Genomic DNA, 16,400 nt, shown 5'->3' on the forward strand with positions numbered 1-16,400 from the left:
TTAGTTTCCAAGAAATATGGACATTCCTAGTGCAAAAGATAAAATCTCATTGAATCTTACAGCCAGGGGATAATGTGAACAAATGCAATCAAATTCATGTACACTTTCAAAAACGTACCATAGTCACCAACAATTCAAGGTATTCTACAAAAAAAAAAACATTTAAAAATGTGGGCGAACTCAAAGACAGATTTATGTCATTGCAGCTTAAATGTGTTCAGGATTAAGGCCTGCCAGAGCCCAGTGCAACAGAACATTTAAGAAAATCATTTTTCATTCAGTCACTATGTAAGCTCGTCTTTTCAGAAGCCTTCTCAGCGCTTCACTCGTGGCAAATTGTTTATTCACATGTGCAATTGGGAGAGTCGTGTGTTTTTGTCAGTGTCTCCTGAAGATTCTTGCTCATCAGGCGGCTGTGGCTATGGACTCCCCTCCATCGAAGGGTAGACCACCAAACATAGCATTTGGCACAAATGCGTCACTTTACCTGCAAAAAAATGGAAAAGGCACAAATAATTTCTCCTTATTATAAAATATATGCCATAATCCCTCAAAAAACAATTCTGTACAGCTCCATTTACACTGATGTGTTGGGAAGAATTCTAACCTTACCCAGAGCAATGTGAAAATACATTGGCTTGTTTTCCCAGTAGACGCCAAGATAATACACGGGGACACCAGTCATCATGATGGCCAGGCCAATACCACAGACGAGAGGCTCTGAGTAGATGGAAAACACCAGCAGGAAGGCCCAGAACAGCAGATAGATGACAGGCCACACCAGGCTCACCTGGGCAATAAGACAAGACAGTCATAGTTTAAAGAATGGAACACATCCCCAACTAGTTCAGATTTGTTTTTGTTTAGTTTTTCTTTTCAGTTACAGTTTCTCTGCATCGACTCTATGATGGACTGAGAACTGGGATCAGTTCAGTAAGTTTATAGCAGTATAGAAAACAATACATGGAAGGGGAAGAAAAAAAAAAAGTTTCTCTACCTTGATTGGTCGCGGCATGTCAGGTTTCTTTACACGCAGCACAATCTGTCCGGCAATCGTGACGCCGTAGAAGAGGTAGTTGATAAAACCCACGTAGTTTATGAGGGTGTAAATGTCGGTGGTGCACAACATCAGCATCGTTGAGATCAACTGAACGAGTGAGCAAAGGGAAAGATTAAGTCCTGTTTGCACAGCTTTGAGGAGCTCAAAAGACAAGACTGAAAAGTAACTCGGTCAGGACTTACAGTAAATATCAAGGCCGGGATGGGAGTGCAACGATCGACGTGAATCATGGCAAACAGACGTGGTAGATGGCCTTCCCTCGCACCAGCGAAGAACAGCCTGAGAAACAGAACTACGGACGGTTAATTCTTGACGCGAGCTGCACTCGCCAGAGAGGAAGCAACTTCGAAAAGTACAATTTGGGTGCAGAACATAAAGGTTTAAAAAAACCCAAAACAAAACAAACTAACCGCGACGACGTGAAGAGGGAGCCATTGACGGCCCCGAAGGTGGAGAGTGCCACTGAGATGGGCATGATCCATGACATCACTCCGAGAAGCTTGGTCCCAAACGTCTGAGGGAATCATTAGGAGCAGAGAGAGAGAGAAGACGACGAGCAGCTTAAGCACAGATCATAGCGAATCACGAAGACCTTCGATTGATTCTGGCTTTATTTTGTCACCACTGCCACAGCGTTGGAGGCCAGCAGCTCCTGGGGGCTCATGGCCGTGACGTAGGCCACATTGGCAAACACGTAAACAAAGGTCACCACCGGGATTGAGATGAAGATTGCGAGAGGTAGATTCCTAAAAGGGGAAAAAAACAAACTTGTGTCACTTGCCTGAAGAGATTGATGCAAATGTTTACTGCAGACATCTAATACAATATACATTCAAAGTAAACTACAACCTGTGCTATGAAATATCTATGGAGCGAAGCACATGCCTGAATGGGTCAACCAACTCCTCTGTGACATAGTTGAGGAAATTCCAGCCTCCGTATGCAAAAGAGCCTTGCAGGAAGGCGAGAGCTATCAAACCCACGTCATAGTCCTGGAAGGTCTCGAAGGCATGTGCTGGCTCCAACCAGTAATGGTGACCTGGAGTAAAAATGCATATACATATATTACTGGGACGATGAGTGAAATGTGTTGGATTATTCAGCATGAGACTGAGCAGCAGAGGGCAGCAATGGTCGGCTGGGATTCCATTGCAGGCCTAAAATAATGTTTGAATCACAAGTGATGTTTAAAAACCTCTCGACTTGAGACAACTTTGCTTTTATGCCGAGTTGAAATAAAAAGGCAATTCAAAATGTGTGGTTCTCATGGAATTTTCTATTCAATGAAAATGACAATTCCCTTCCTTTAAGTCCCACAAAAACATGCATTAAGGTAAATATTTCCAAACACCAGACTATTGAAGGCAATTTATGAGTAATAAATAACTTTGCATTTAAGTTTGTATGAAATACACCAAACGGTGAGATATTAGAAGAAATGTGATTTGTCACTGGACATGGCAGAGCATGCTTCCCTCCGTGTGTGTGTGTGTGTGGATTATGGGTGGGATGAAGAGCTGTGAGGGAGTTAATTCCTCTTTCACACAAAGATAACAAATCCTACACGAGTCACAGAGGGACAACGGTATATTATGACTGCAGCGAAAGTGTTAGTGTGAAGAATGGCATTTGCTCTTCTGCAGAATGAAGCAAGAGCCTCTTTGGGTGAACGTCTCAAAACTCCCATCGTAATGAAACAACTGTTAGAAGTGTTACAAATGGAAATACTTCTCAGGGAGACACCAAGGAAAGCTGGATGGCAGAGAGAAAAGACAAATATACCTTTGCATATTTGGACAACACCCATGACTATGATGAGGCCCAGAGCCAGAAGCTTTCCAGCAGTGAAGACATCTTGGACACATGTAGCCCAGCGCACGCTGTAGCAATTCACCCACGTCAACAGCACTGAGGGCAAGAAAGGAAAAAAAACCACTTAGAACTTAAAGTTAAGATAAAATTAAAGTCATGCAAGGAGCCGATATTCATTTTTCTTGTGTGATGGAAAAAAACAAACTTTTCCTTTGTGACTGCACACTAACAAACTGACCATTGTCCGAGCACTGCCCATAAGGCCATGAAACTAACAATTTTCTCCCAAGTCCCAGTATCAAAATGTTCTCAGAGAACATTTTCCCAATGAACTCACAAACACACACGTCAAAAGGCCCCATTGTGACGACTTCTTCAGTTGCATATGGAAAATTAAACTTGGCCTCTTTTCTGTTAACGTTTTTATGAGGGAACCTTGTATTTAAATGAAAATCGGTGTGTTTACTGCACCACATCAATAATGATAGAATATTTCCCAACTGAATAGCAAGTTGTTTTTGTTGCCAACAGCAGATTTGACATTATAATTTGATACGTTGGTCTCATGTAACAAATGTGATGGAAACAAAATACCCCCACCAAAAACAAGGAATTTGACATTTGACAATCATAAGACAAAACCAATACAACGTTGACTGTATTCTCAATTTGTGTGGATCTCAAGTGATTAAACCGAAGACACAGTTTACTCATTTGTGCAATTACAGACACGAAAAAAAAAGACACGAGTAGAATGACACAAAGACCAAATGCGGTACAAGTGGATTCCACCAGTCTTTTATAATCTCCATCTACTAAAGCGGTGACCTGCTCTAATTGTCCCTTTAATCTCAGATTGTGGTACTCACGCAGGCAGATGGCGGCCAGCAGCCGCAACACCATCTCTGGCGGCTGGCAGGATTCAAAGAGGGGCTGCAGGATGTAGTTGGAGAAGGTGAGTGCGACCACGGCCTGATTGGTAGGGTAGATGACCAACACCACGGTCCACAAACGCAGAAACCTGTGGAGCATCGAGGCCAAGGGGTTAATGAAGCGTGCAATGGGCTGAATGAGTATTCTGTGCATATGCACAATGCAGTGTACAACAATAAGGCAGGCCCTGACGGGATATAATGGAAAACAATTAAACACCCCGTGGGAGCAGTATAGTCATTTACTGGAACATTGTTATCAGTGAAATGAACAGAACTGGGTCAATATTTTGTGAGGCAGAAAGCGCAGAAACTATATGAAGCGATCTCAATTATGTGGCACACATGGTTGGGTGTTTAGATTAAAAGTCCCATTATTTACTCTTGAATGAGAGCATCTGTGCGTTTTTTCCTGTGATGAACTGGCGACCTGTCTGATCCGCAGTGCAGAAGGTGGATGGAGGGTAATTCAAGTTTGTCCACTGTGTGGCAAAAAGCTCTTGAAATTCTTTTTTTTTTTTTTAGCCAGTTGTAGCAAAATTGTGACGGTTTAATTGTGATTATCCTGTAACCACTATAAAACATGTTGAATTTATTGTCTTCTATTGACATATTATATGATAAATTATATTGATGGGCTCACAACGTTTATTAAGAGCAATTTCTGCAATATAGTGTGGAATTTTAGGATCGCCACCTATTCTAAATTCACAGTTAGTGTCGTCTCTCGATGGTCAGTGAATACACTAACCTCATTTTGTGTGCCAGTTACTTCTGGAGTCACAAAAATGTTTCAATGTTACCAAAACATTTGACTCTCAGCCAGATATTGAGACAGACACCACTGTGCTCACCCGGCCAGTCCGCCAAAGATGTCCTTCACGTAGGAGTAGTCTCCGCCTGACTTGGGGATGGTCACACCTAACTCTGCATAACACAGGGCACCGATGGCCGTGATCAGTCCAGTGCTGACCCACACCAGGATGGCCACGCCCACCGAGCTGGCGTTCTCCAAGACGCCTTTAGGACTCACAAATATCCCAGATCCGATGATGTTGCCTGCAAATTCAAAATAGACTGGTTAACGTTTACAGGCTCATCGCATGATAGACTCTTCAGTGACAACAGTCAGACTTTTGTATTTTAGTTAAAACGGGAATCAGTCTGACAGATTTGGAGCCAGAATTTCTCTCACACTAATGTTTAATGTCCAAACAAAAGTGCATTTCGAAACTGAACATCTCCTCCTAAACATGAGAGAGAAAAAAAGACAGAAATTATGATGTTTCCAGTAAACAGCTCTCTAAACAGAATGACGACTTAAAAGTGAATTAAGGGGCATCGTGTGTTTCCCCCTCCTTGGTTGAGTTTGTAAGTATTTTGGCACCACAATAAATTAATAAACCCACAGTAGAAAACTGTTCTACAGTCCAGAACGTTTCTCTTTTGGGCCTCATGTACATCTCTGAACGTCAGTTCTCTGTTACAATATTTAGCACACACAGACATTGCATCGTGACCCTGAACTAAAACATTTCCATACATGAAATATTTAGAAAAAAAACCTTCAAAATGTGCACTGCAGCTCAAAGTTTGAAAACGGTCACTTTAAAAAAAAAAGTTTTGTTCCCATCTGCCTTTGTGCTACAAAATTGTTCTTATAATATCGGGACTGTTATGTAGCATAACTCAAGATAAAGATGCTGTTCTTGCCACTTAGTATTTGAAGCTGCAGCTTATTTGTGAGACGTGAAGATTAGAATATCAAAAAAACCCAAACCATACGAGTACAGAATGAAGCAGCGCCGCATTGGGTTAAAATTGGAGCAAGGGCTCTCCAACCACCCTTCTGATGGGGATGGGAATTGCAAATTTAACAGTGGTGACAGGCATTAGTGGGATTGGTTTTTGGTTTTTTTCCATCTCTGCATGCATAAAAAGTGAGCAGGGATTGAGCAGGTTTTATGACAGCCAAACTGCAATCCCTGGAAATAGAAACGTAAACTATACCATGTGCAATAAACATAAACGCAGGGGGACCGAAGACTGAAATATAAATGATGAAATGACAAGACTTCTGATCGGTGATGCAGTAAAGCCGCTGGAGCAACCTGCAGCAAATTCAGTGAAACTGGCACCTGTCGCGACAAGACACACAAGAGGGTGTGGATCCAACTAGAAGTGCTTTTGTCATGAAAAGGGTTAAACACCTGCGATGAATTTAGAAGAAAACATTTTTTATTTTTAGCCACATATATAGCTGTGGTCCCATTATTTAAATTGAGCAATTACTGTTCATTCCAGCACATTTAAGGAGAAACTTCTTGTGAAGTAGAAAATAACCATGTAATCTATAAATGCTTCCAGTCTGCATGAAATACTGTCGACTGAGTAGAAACTGGTGAGAGCTTCACTGACTGGGAATAATAAGCCTGAGTTTTAGTCAATAGAGCTCATGAATGGAAAGCACACCACTTTAAGGGACTTACCCACTATAATGCCACAGGCACTGACGAGACCAATTTGTTTTTTCAGAGCGACTCCAGAGCCTCCCTCGGTCTCTCTGCACTCGCCGCGCTGCGACTGACCGCTTGCCGAGCTGCTGCTCCGGCTCCTCTGACCCACAGTCATCCTGAAGCCTCGTCCAGTTTTGTGTCCTTCTGCTGCTGCGACTGTTCAGGCGATGACGAGACAACAGCTGCCCATTGAATATATAGGAGCAAAAAAAAAAAACTAAATTAAATATAGTATTAAAGGAATTCCTCTTTCCTGGGAATTAAAGTGATGAACTCAGCAACCCATTTCCTAAAAACTAAGCAAACACATTCACCGATTAGTTGCTCTGATGCATTTTTTCTATTTGATTTTTACATTTTACACCCAAGTCTGCATTTAAAACTCTAAGCCAAAGTTAAACCAACTTATAAAGACATGGCTCAGCAAGCACACTCTGTTTAAATAGACAATTTCCCTTCACAAAATATAAGCCCTTTTACAGGACAAACATGTGCGAACTTATTTCAAAAATAGGTTTGTCAACTGCGAGTTGAATTGTGTTCATTTTGTCATTCTAAATTAATGACAGGTAAATGCAGGAAGTTTGTTTTTTTAACCTCGTCATCACACGTCAGATGACGTCAAAATGATGTCTGGCATTAAAAAAAAAAAAAAGAAGAGTCCATTACATAATAAAAACTGCTATTTGTAATTGTTGCGTCCCTTTTGCAATTACAACTAACAGAAAACAACATTTTCCTGTTTATTTGTGACAACAGAACACAGACTGTAAAACTCACTTTTATATTTGTAATTTTTTTTTACTATACATTCCCAGCTGAAGGATTTATCACATTGTCTGAATTTCTATCATAATCTATTAGTGGACTCTGACATTGTGAGATTGAGTCCACGACATATCATCATAGAATTAAGTGATATACTGATTATTAAATGTTTTAGAAATCTTAATAGGAAACTGCAAAAAAAAAAAAAGAAAAAGGAAACGGCTTCAGTTATGTGAATGTTAAATCTTTACATGCTCAGTAATATTTTAGATTAATACATATTGTCAAACAGGAGGCAGAGAAGCGGAGGAGTTTCCATCTTCAGCTGACTACATTAAGTTGCTGCTAAAATTAGACACCACTAGATCACCACTTCAATTATTCAGACTGCCACAATAAAAATCGACTAGGCCAACTATATTTGGATGGCTTAAAAGTACACTCAATAACTGTGAAATACTGTGAAATTAGTGAAGAAATAAACTGAACTCTGTTCACCTCTTCAGTCACTTGAACGCGGCGACATAAATGATCAGAATTGTTGCAGTTTCTGACGCTTTTACATCAATCTGCTTCATCTCCTCGAAGGAAAAGTGTCGACCCACCTCTCCAGCAGCCGCAGGCAGTGAAGGACGTCAGTGAAGTATCGCTGCTATGTGATGGACTTCATGTTTGGAGCAGGTCCTGCTGCAGTCTGGCCGTGATGGAGAGAAAGACCTCCAGCTGACATGCAAGGAGCAGGTTTACTATCAACCAATCAGCGCGCGGCAAACCTGTCAACACGCCTCAAGCCCCGCCCCCTTCCGCAGAGAGCCCCCCCCCCCCCCACTCATTGAAAAATAATGAACGCTCTGGTCATTGTTCTGCTTATATGCAGCATTTTCTTCTTACTTCCAAGAGGTATATTAATCTTTTTGGGTTTTTTTTAATTCCTCACAACTTAAAATCACATCCTTTTGTGTAGACAAGTGAGCTGCACATGCAGCAAGGTATTACAAGATGAAAAGCAGACTTAAAGTTTTATTTTCAAACGTTATGTGCATCATTTCTTGCCTCACTGCCATGCGCACACATTTCAGATAGACCGACGTGTGCATGCAGCGTGATAAAGGCCACACAGGGTGTGTTCAGGCAGACTTGTTGATTCTGAGTCCAGTGTTGCTCCAGTGAGACAGTGAAAGAAGAATAGAGTTGAACACCAGGAGTTGGATCTGATTGAGCACGATCACTTTCACTTTGTGTTGCATCAGAGATCAAGATCTAAACAGCATCGTTTCAAATTTAAAGAATCTTATTGCACGAGTTGAACAATACTTCTTTTTTTAGACACAACAAAATGAAGGTTTAACATCAATAGGACACCTTCAGATTCAGTTGTCGCTTGATATACTTGTACAGCGACATCTACTGGACAAATGACCTCACTACAGGGTTGATTTACGTCGCGCTTCATGAACAAATTGCAAAAGAAAGCAACCGGGCACATGGAGAAACATTACAGTGTCATCTTTATTGACATGGTTCAGACATACAGAAAACAAAGTATAGTTATGAGCAGTGACTACCGCCCTGCGACCTGCTCGTGTTGAGGGTAAGTGTATTTCATCACTATGCAACTATCAGTATGGAATGTGCTTGATAAGGCATAGGGTCAGTTGGAGTGAGTGTACACCTGCTACAGTGAAGAGGGGGAAATCAAAGCATAGGAAATTGTTTGTTTTTTTAAAAGAAACCAAATGGAAGGTACCCGACTTAACTTGACTGAGTCAACCTCACCGCAACAGTACATTGTTCATAACTTCTGACACCGACGAAACTTTTTTTTTTTTAACGGCCAACTCAAATCAACAGGCAGGTTGCACTGACTGTGAGGGCTCACAACACCAGTCCCGTGGTTCAACTGCATATATAATAAAAAAAAACCCAATGTGAAACCACCCCCCACTGTAACTGCCACCGTCTTATAGAAACAATCAGTGCAGGTCTGTTTGCTGGTTTCACAGGCCGATTGTGTAGGAGCGGCCGGCGGGGTTGTGAATGGCGGAGCAGGAGGGCTCAGTCACGGCCCACTCGTACCAAACCTTCTTCCCGTTGTTGCATCGCCAGAATCGCACTGCGATATTGTCGTTCCGGGACAGTGAGATGGGTTGCTATTGCAAGAAAGAGACAAAAAACAAACAAACAACTTAAACACTGCTGATTCTGAAGCTTTTTGTTTGCAGTGGAGTGCAGAGCAGAGCACTGGCTTCAGAACTTACCTTGAGGGGGAAGAGGATGGGGAACCAGGAAAACATCCCAGGTGAATGTGTTCCTGGCTTTATACCTGCAGGGGAAGAAAAAAAGATTAAATATTTAAACATAAGCGGACCAGAAATTTTGCACAAAATGCTACTCAATAGTCTGTCGACTTACTGAGGGTGACGTCTTTGTACAGCGTGGTCTCAAAGTAGCCGGCAAAGCCATGGAGCACAGAATTACAATCCACCGGGAATCTGAGGCACTGATACCGGTTATTGTTCATATCTGAGACGAGAGAGGAGGAAATACATCACATTCAAATGCACAGTTTGTGTCCATTGATGGGAGCGTGTTCTGGCTATAGAGTAGAATTTACCTGTTGTGGGATGTGTGAAGGTGAAGCACGGTTTCGGCTCCGCCAACTGGTGGAAGTTATGAAGGCGCACCACATAGGGCGTCTCGAAATGGCACTGCGGGTGCTTGTCGTGCTCTCGGCAGCCTCTTACTTCATTGTAAAGCTTGGACGAGGACAGAGGAGCCAGGAAGGACGTGTAGGACGAGGGGATGCTCACGCCGTCGTCTGGAGGTCAAATGGGATGCAGAAAAAAGAAAGCGAATGGAAGCATTTAAAAAGCATGACAAATGGTCTTGTCCTGGTTTTATAGTGTAGAACCATGGAAACGTTTAGTTTTGCTCTGCATTGGGCATGTCGGCGCGTTCCAGAAGCGGAGAGTACCTTTGAGAAAGTGCTGCGCTCCGTCTAAGCACTCTGGAGAAAGCTCATTGTCGCCAAAGGATCCGAGCAGCTCGCTGACGATGATGTCTGCTTTCTCCGGCGCTTTCCACTCACGCATGTCACTCGATACGACCGTCACCTGATCACCCCACTCCTCGAAGCGCCAATTCTCTAATCTGAACACATTAAAAGCAGGAGAAAGTGACGTTTCGGGCCTCACCTCTCTCCACTATGCAAATTAGTGACACTCAAAAGGGGATTTACAACTGCGCCGTCGTCACTATGGGAACTGGCATTTCAGACACTCAATTTGAAATATGTAAATACTCACGTGACGACGGCATTGGGATTCTTCTCCACGGCGTACACCTTCAGCTTCCTGTCTGCCTGCCTGGCAGCATGCAGAGACGCATTGACCAGAGGGCCGCGCCCTGCTCCTAGCACCATCAGCACCCTGCAGACGCAGCGGCATGACAGACGATTCTTACGCTTCATGTTCACGCAATGGGCTCGCAAACATCGGTTTTATTCAGAACTATAAACACTGACAAGCATATAGTTATCGGTTCAACAGACAGTGTTGTATCAAGATAACGGTGAGCTTTCGTTTGGGATTCTTCTCTCGTAGATTTGGTGACAGACTTACTGAACATTGGTGTCTTTTTGCTCTTCTGGGACTCTGTCAAGTAGACATTTATACACCGCCTGTGCAAACAAAACATATATCACCATCATTTATATGAAATTCCCAGACCATGTTAAAAAAAAAAAAAGAGAGAGAGAGCCTGAACCAACTCAACAAGGGACATCAACCCAAACTTTCTTCTAATTACAGAAGATTCAACTGTCAAATTAAATCTTCTATTTTCACAAGTGGGATTTTTGGATTCTTACCAAACAATACAAACACTGGAAAATCCCAGTTGCTCCTGGCCACTCAATACACCAGGAGATTCAACGCTCTGAATACCATTTAGTAGTTGCACCGATCTTACCTGTTGGTACTGGGAATATTTAATAGGATCCTTCTCAAACACTTCATATGTCTGAGACTCCAAGTTGTCCATGAGAGGCTAAACAAAGGAAAACAATGAGCACCATAAGAGTTTAGTAACAGATGAAGGTTTTGTCTGAGTGTGACCAAAACAAAAAGACCGCCACTTCACCTGGAGGGGAGACTGCAGATAGTCTTCATAACCTTTGGCAAAGAGCTCGTAGGAGTTTGGAGATGGTCGGTTTTGGTTGAGGTATTCCAAGTACTGCAGGTAGGACTGGAAGTCTTTATCCGTGTGCCGATTGTTGCCTGTGAGGATGAACTGGGCCTCCAGCTGAGAGGCATTGTTTGTGTTGAACAACTGCACTTGGCAAGACATCGTTACATACTGAATCGTCCAACGTGCACAAAGAATTTGATACCTTGAAAAGACGGAAGATGATTTTCTGATGGGCTTTTGACAGAACAGGAAAGCCCTTCCTATTGGTGAGGAAGATGCTTGTGGGGAGTATGGCAGCTTTGATGGGTTCTCCAAGCCATTTGTCAAGGACGGCATCTGATGGCATGTCTGCTCCAACTTCAATAGCTTGAGATAAACAAAAAGCACATTTTTAGAAACGAGATGGGAGAGTTGTGTGCAGATTCTGCTCCATGTGCCTTTCCACATTGTGCGCGCTCACCAAGACAGACCCTCTTGTTGTAATCACAAAGGGTTCGGAATGAATGCCACCTTAGAAAACACAAAGAGAGAAAAAAAAAACAACCCAAAAGGTAGTCAGCATACATGACGGGTCGCAAACGTGAAAGGAAATGCAGGCAAGCCGCCTGGTGCTCAGGCGACTGGCCTGAAACTAACCAGCTCCAGGTCTTCTCTTCAACGTTGACGTCGTCAACACAAGTGGCCGATTCATTCTCGATGAGATCTTCGCGCATGTCCTCAGGCGCCATCATTGGGACACGGATCCAGAACTGAACAGCGGGTCACATTTCAAATGTCAAACTTCTGTGCTATAATGAAAGCAACCAGCAGCACAAGTATTTCAAATTAGTAGCTTACATTCGAGGTGTGGTGTCCTGTTTGAATGTGGTTCAGCAACAGTCGAGCGAGATTGGCGTTATTGGGGCCCCTCAGAGGGACCATGAAGCCAGGCAGGCCCAAGTATGCGGAAAAGTTTAGCTCCTGCACAAGAGCCTGGAAAGAAATGTGGAAAAATGATATTACATGAGCTCAAAGGACATGTGATGCAAAACGATAAGACAGTAGACAACTTCAATAACGTCTCAAAGGAAGGGGACATAGATGAGTGTCCAAAGAGAAAAACCTTACAGCTTCTGAGTTTCTGCGCTCGATCACAGCTTCTGAGTCTGCGTCAATCCATGGAGAAAGCTTCCCGACAATGAGGGTATTCCAATCTATTTACAAAAAAATTAATAAAAAATGCATTAATGATCATTCAAAATTAAGAAAATCAACACCTCAGTACATTATCACTGTTTGTTAATGCCAAATGAATGCAAAGCTGCTTTGTTTAGCCCTGATGGGAAAATTAATGCAATAATAAAAACAAAAGCGATTTCCACCCTCGACACATACAACTAATAATGTCATTTTGTTATTCAGTATTTCAAATTACATGATGTTGAGATTGTCAACAGGCTTAAATTTGATGGGTGAAGTGGCGGCAATAGTCAGGGTCATAACATACAAAACAAATAGTTTAATAAAAAATGAGGCAAAGCACGTTTTACAGTGAACTTCAGCCAAACACATGTTGCACATTCTTATGTATGGAATATCACTGCATAAGTCTACTTTTACAGACTTTATCTTTTTTGTTGACGTTACCATTACCTTATGAAGGTTGTATTGTGCTGCACTAATCATTTGTTTTTTCATCTATGGACTGTAAATCACTTTCCAACGCTGAAAGTGAAGACTGCAAATAATTAAGTCTGTCACATTTAATCACATCACCTGAGAGTATGATTACATGGTGACTGTATTTAGACGGAAGCAGTGATTACTGAGCGACCCAGAGCGCACCTGGCGCTAATGTGGGGTCACATGGTCCGGAAACCAGGAAGAAACGTGTTTTTTTTCTTTTCTTTTGTAAACCTTTCAGGCTCCATCTCTGGGGTGAAGGTGTGTATTTTCTGGAGAGCACATGAACACAACGTGAAGGGCTCGTGAGGCGCTCACCTCTCCCACAGAGCAGCAGGTCTGAGCGGGTCTGCGCTCCGGATCTGGTTTTAGCGGGGTCCGACTCAAACTCCCTCCTGAACCTCGGGTGGAACAAGGGCATGCACACAAAGTCGAACCTGGACAGCAGAGAGGGGGGGGGGGGACAACACATTTCTTAACAACAATAACGGCTTTTAATTGAATTCACCCGATGCAAAACATGAAGTTATTTCTTTCGTTGTTTTCCTCCAGAGGGTCATCAGAGCAGGTTTGCAGGAGCGGTACAAACTCCCTCCGCGAGAGCATCGTTGTGATTGGGCACGTGCTGATAATTCACCGGCTAGCTTAGCAACCATCAAGCACTGACATTGTGTGGTCGACTCCTCGCGCTACTAACGTCAGCTCGTCTTATTCAAGTTGAAAATAGTGGCCAATGTCAGATAAACTCCTCACCCAACTTTGGCGACCGCGACCAACGTATCGGCGATCTCTGGTACACAATTCAACTCTCTCCCGCAAGACACTCTGCTCCCCGTACTAGCGGACGCCATGATTCTGCCCGACTGAATGGGATCGCCTCGTTGCTTGTCGGCAGCACTGAGGAAACGTCACGCCATCTTGGCTCAACACGGAGACGAAGGTTCACTGTGTTGGAAGGGGATGTAGATCCAACATGGCTTCCATAGCGCGCTTGCTTCATATCTCGCAGTTCATCGCGATAACACTCATTCTTTCAGTGAAAAGTTATTTTTTCGGTGAAAGTGAAATTCCTCGGCAGTATTTATCAATCGCAAGTAATTGTTATTTAAATATGATCTATTATCTGAGATATGATATGATGTGTAAAAACCTGCAAGATATGCAAAGTAAACCCTTAAACCCTGCACAGGTTGCCAGTCTATTACGACTTTAACAAAGTCTCCTTGCTGTGAGGGGGACAGTTTTTATCACTGCATCAATCCTATTCCATCCCATCAAACCTATTTATTAAATATATAATTATGGGAGAATTACAACATTCAGAATAAATCTTGAGTGCCTCCATTTCTAACATTGATCTATGTATTATAGTTTTAATACAGGAGTGTGAAAGCTGATTTGTCAGAAGTATGAATCATGTTGCGCTTTCTGTAATCCATCAGCAACAAATTGAAAATGATCTTAAAGCTGTGACCCTCTAACAATTTGTAAGACGAGTCAGTCACTCAGCACAGCGTGCACAGTTAGCAGAAACTGGCTTCTCTGGATATCAAATTCACAGCATGTGGAATAAAATATAATTAAAATCAACCCAAGCGTCTTTAAAAATAACCTTGTGTCTGCATATGTGCATGTGAAGTCATATCTGCAAATGCTTTAAAAGGCCGGAAAACTCCAGATGAGAAAGTAAAAGCTTGTGGCTGGGTTCGCTACTATGAAACGGATCGCGATTTGAGAGACTTCTGACTTTCTTCAAACAGCTTTTAATGGAGGGACTGTGGTTCATTATTTGTTTGAAGAGTTTTGCCTTTTTACAAAAGGGATATTCTGACTTCGTGATCGAGGAATCTGTCTGATTGTTCCACATCAGCATGGCTTTGGAAGATATTTTTAGCCTCAAAGACAGACACTTGCATGACAAGTGTGTTCCTTTTTCACCTTTGGGGGATACATTCACACCTCGACTTATGGCGAACAATTACAACCTCAGATGGAGAACACCGACGACATCTTATAGAAGTTGCCAGGTTCCCATGCACTTTTTCATGCCACCCTTGCCAAACTGTGTCATCAGACCCTCGGCTCCTCTCTGCCCTCCCAAGCGCACCGTTCCAATTTGCAGGCCTTTTCATTTGTGTCATGGAACTACAACTCTGGGTTTCATCTTCCAAGGTGGGGTGATAGCAGCTGCAGACACACGTGCCAGTGCTGGAGGACTAGTCGCCTGTCCGGCTGTCAATAAGATTACCCCAGTTCACTCCCATTTAGTGGTCACCTCTTCTGGCAGTGGCGCCGACTGCATGCTGTGGGAACGAATTCTCAAGAGAGAGATCCGTCTCTACGAACTGCGACACCGACGGCGCATTTCGATACGTGGCACAGCCAAGCTCCTTTCCTTTATGTTGCATCCCTTTAAAGGTACTGATGTGTGCGTCGCTCTCACTCTGTGTGGCTGGGATAAAGAAACCATTAGCCGTGACTCTGCAACAGACCTGCAAGGATCATCGATGAGTGATTACAGCTCCTCAGCTAATGTTGGTAACCAGGATATTTCAGCAACGGCACAGTTGCCATTCCACAACAGTGGCCCAAAGCTGATTTATGTGTGCAGTGATGGGGCCCGGCTCCAGGGAAATGTTTTCTCCGTTGGGTCAGGCTCTCCATATGCTTATGGAGTCCTGGATGGGGGGCTGAGATGGAGCTTGAGCAAAGAAGAAGCAATTTCTTTGGCGAGAGAAGCTGTGTTTCGAGCCACTCACAGGGATGCCTACTCGGGAAACAACGTGGATCTTTTCCACATCACAGCCCAAGGATGGAGCCAAAGGGAGAGAGAGGACTTGAAAGAAGAATATTACAGAAAGATGCAGGAGAGAGGAAAGGGAAGGGGGGAGAAACAAACTGTGACAAATGTTGCTAAATGAAGCAAAGCAGATTGGGAGGGAGGGAAGATTGGATCTGTAAAAATTGAAATCAAAGTAAAGCCAAATCCTCTTCAGAGTTCAGAAACTCCTGTCAACTGTAATAAATCTTTACCACATCATTACAGCACAATAGTATACAGGATTTTGGTTAACCAATGGAAACATGGATTGTGCCTTAACAAGTAGTGTTAAAATAAAAAGTGGTACCACATATAAAATTAAAAAAAAAAACACAACCAATAACGAAAAGAAAATTGATATTTCAAACAGTAGAATAAACAACACAAATGACAAACGTGAGGAGAATATATTATAGAAACACGAGACAGGCTTGCAACTTCAAAGCGACTAACAAGAGAGGAACTATCAAAACTATCAATTTAGATGATGCTTCAAAGGCTATTGTGCACAAAAACAGGAATATATATATATATATATATATATATATATATATATATATATATATATATATATATACTGCATGTCTGCAAATCTCTACGAGGAAAAAAAAAACTAATACAATATTCAAAACAACAGATTG

At 42.6% G+C, this 16,400-nt stretch overlaps 3 protein-coding genes across 3 annotated transcripts; 1 reads left to right on the forward strand and 2 right to left on the reverse strand.

Annotated features, from left to right (window-relative positions):
* Positions 1-419: 419 nt before the first annotated feature.
* On the reverse strand, positions 420-6,435 carry slc7a8b (solute carrier family 7 member 8b; the record flags this gene model as incomplete). The annotated part of the gene is made up of 11 exons (XM_080503073.1): positions 420-487; positions 613-790; positions 998-1,147; positions 1,243-1,339; positions 1,471-1,574; positions 1,683-1,806; positions 1,946-2,099; positions 2,843-2,968; positions 3,742-3,893; positions 4,659-4,863; positions 6,294-6,435. The coding sequence occupies 11 exons, from the start codon at positions 6,433-6,435 to the stop codon at positions 420-422; spliced, it is 1,500 nt and encodes a 499-aa protein (XP_080359199.1).
* A 2,144-nt stretch (positions 6,436-8,579) lies between these two features.
* prmt5 (protein arginine methyltransferase 5) lies at positions 8,580-13,791 on the reverse strand. The gene is made up of 16 exons (XM_080503919.1): positions 13,692-13,791; positions 13,257-13,375; positions 12,384-12,469; positions 12,114-12,248; positions 11,913-12,025; positions 11,737-11,786; positions 11,479-11,642; positions 11,229-11,390; positions 11,058-11,135; positions 10,709-10,767; positions 10,394-10,516; positions 10,063-10,238; positions 9,703-9,906; positions 9,501-9,611; positions 9,347-9,411; positions 8,580-9,238 (listed from the first exon to the last, which is right to left on the reverse strand). Exons 1-16 carry the CDS (start codon positions 13,787-13,789, stop codon positions 9,086-9,088), a joined length of 1,896 nt encoding a protein of 631 aa, XP_080360045.1. The 5' UTR covers positions 13,790-13,791; the 3' UTR covers positions 8,580-9,085.
* Positions 13,792-14,971: 1,180 nt separating this feature from the next.
* psmb11a (proteasome 20S subunit beta 11a) lies at positions 14,972-15,859 on the forward strand (the record flags this gene model as incomplete). Its single annotated transcript, XM_080503074.1, has 2 exons — positions 14,972-15,413; positions 15,495-15,859. The coding sequence occupies 2 exons, from the start codon at positions 14,972-14,974 to the stop codon at positions 15,857-15,859; spliced, it is 807 nt and encodes a 268-aa protein (XP_080359200.1).
* Between the last annotated feature and the right edge of the window lie 541 nt (positions 15,860-16,400).

The sequence above is a fragment of the Blennius ocellaris genome (genome assembly GCF_963422515.1).
Source record: "Blennius ocellaris genome assembly, chromosome: 10".
NCBI classification, from domain to species: domain Eukaryota; kingdom Metazoa; phylum Chordata; class Actinopteri; order Blenniiformes; family Blenniidae; genus Blennius; species Blennius ocellaris.

What these genes read in the sequence shown, in the direction of transcription:
- prmt5 (XM_080503919.1), bottom strand. Translation starts at nt 13,789, where the DNA reads ATGGCGTCCGCTAGTACGGGGAGCAGAGTGTCTTGCGGGAGAGAGTTG. An exon ending in GAAGAGAAGACCTGGAGCTG is followed by an intron (nt 11,787 to 11,912) that starts GTTAGTTTCAGG and finishes GTGTTTTCTAAG; the next exon opens with GTGGCATTCATTCCGAACCC. An exon ending in CCATCCTCTTCCCCCTCAAG is followed by an intron (nt 9,239 to 9,346) that starts GTAAGTTCTGAA and finishes TTCTTGCAATAG; the next exon opens with CAACCCATCTCACTGTCCCG.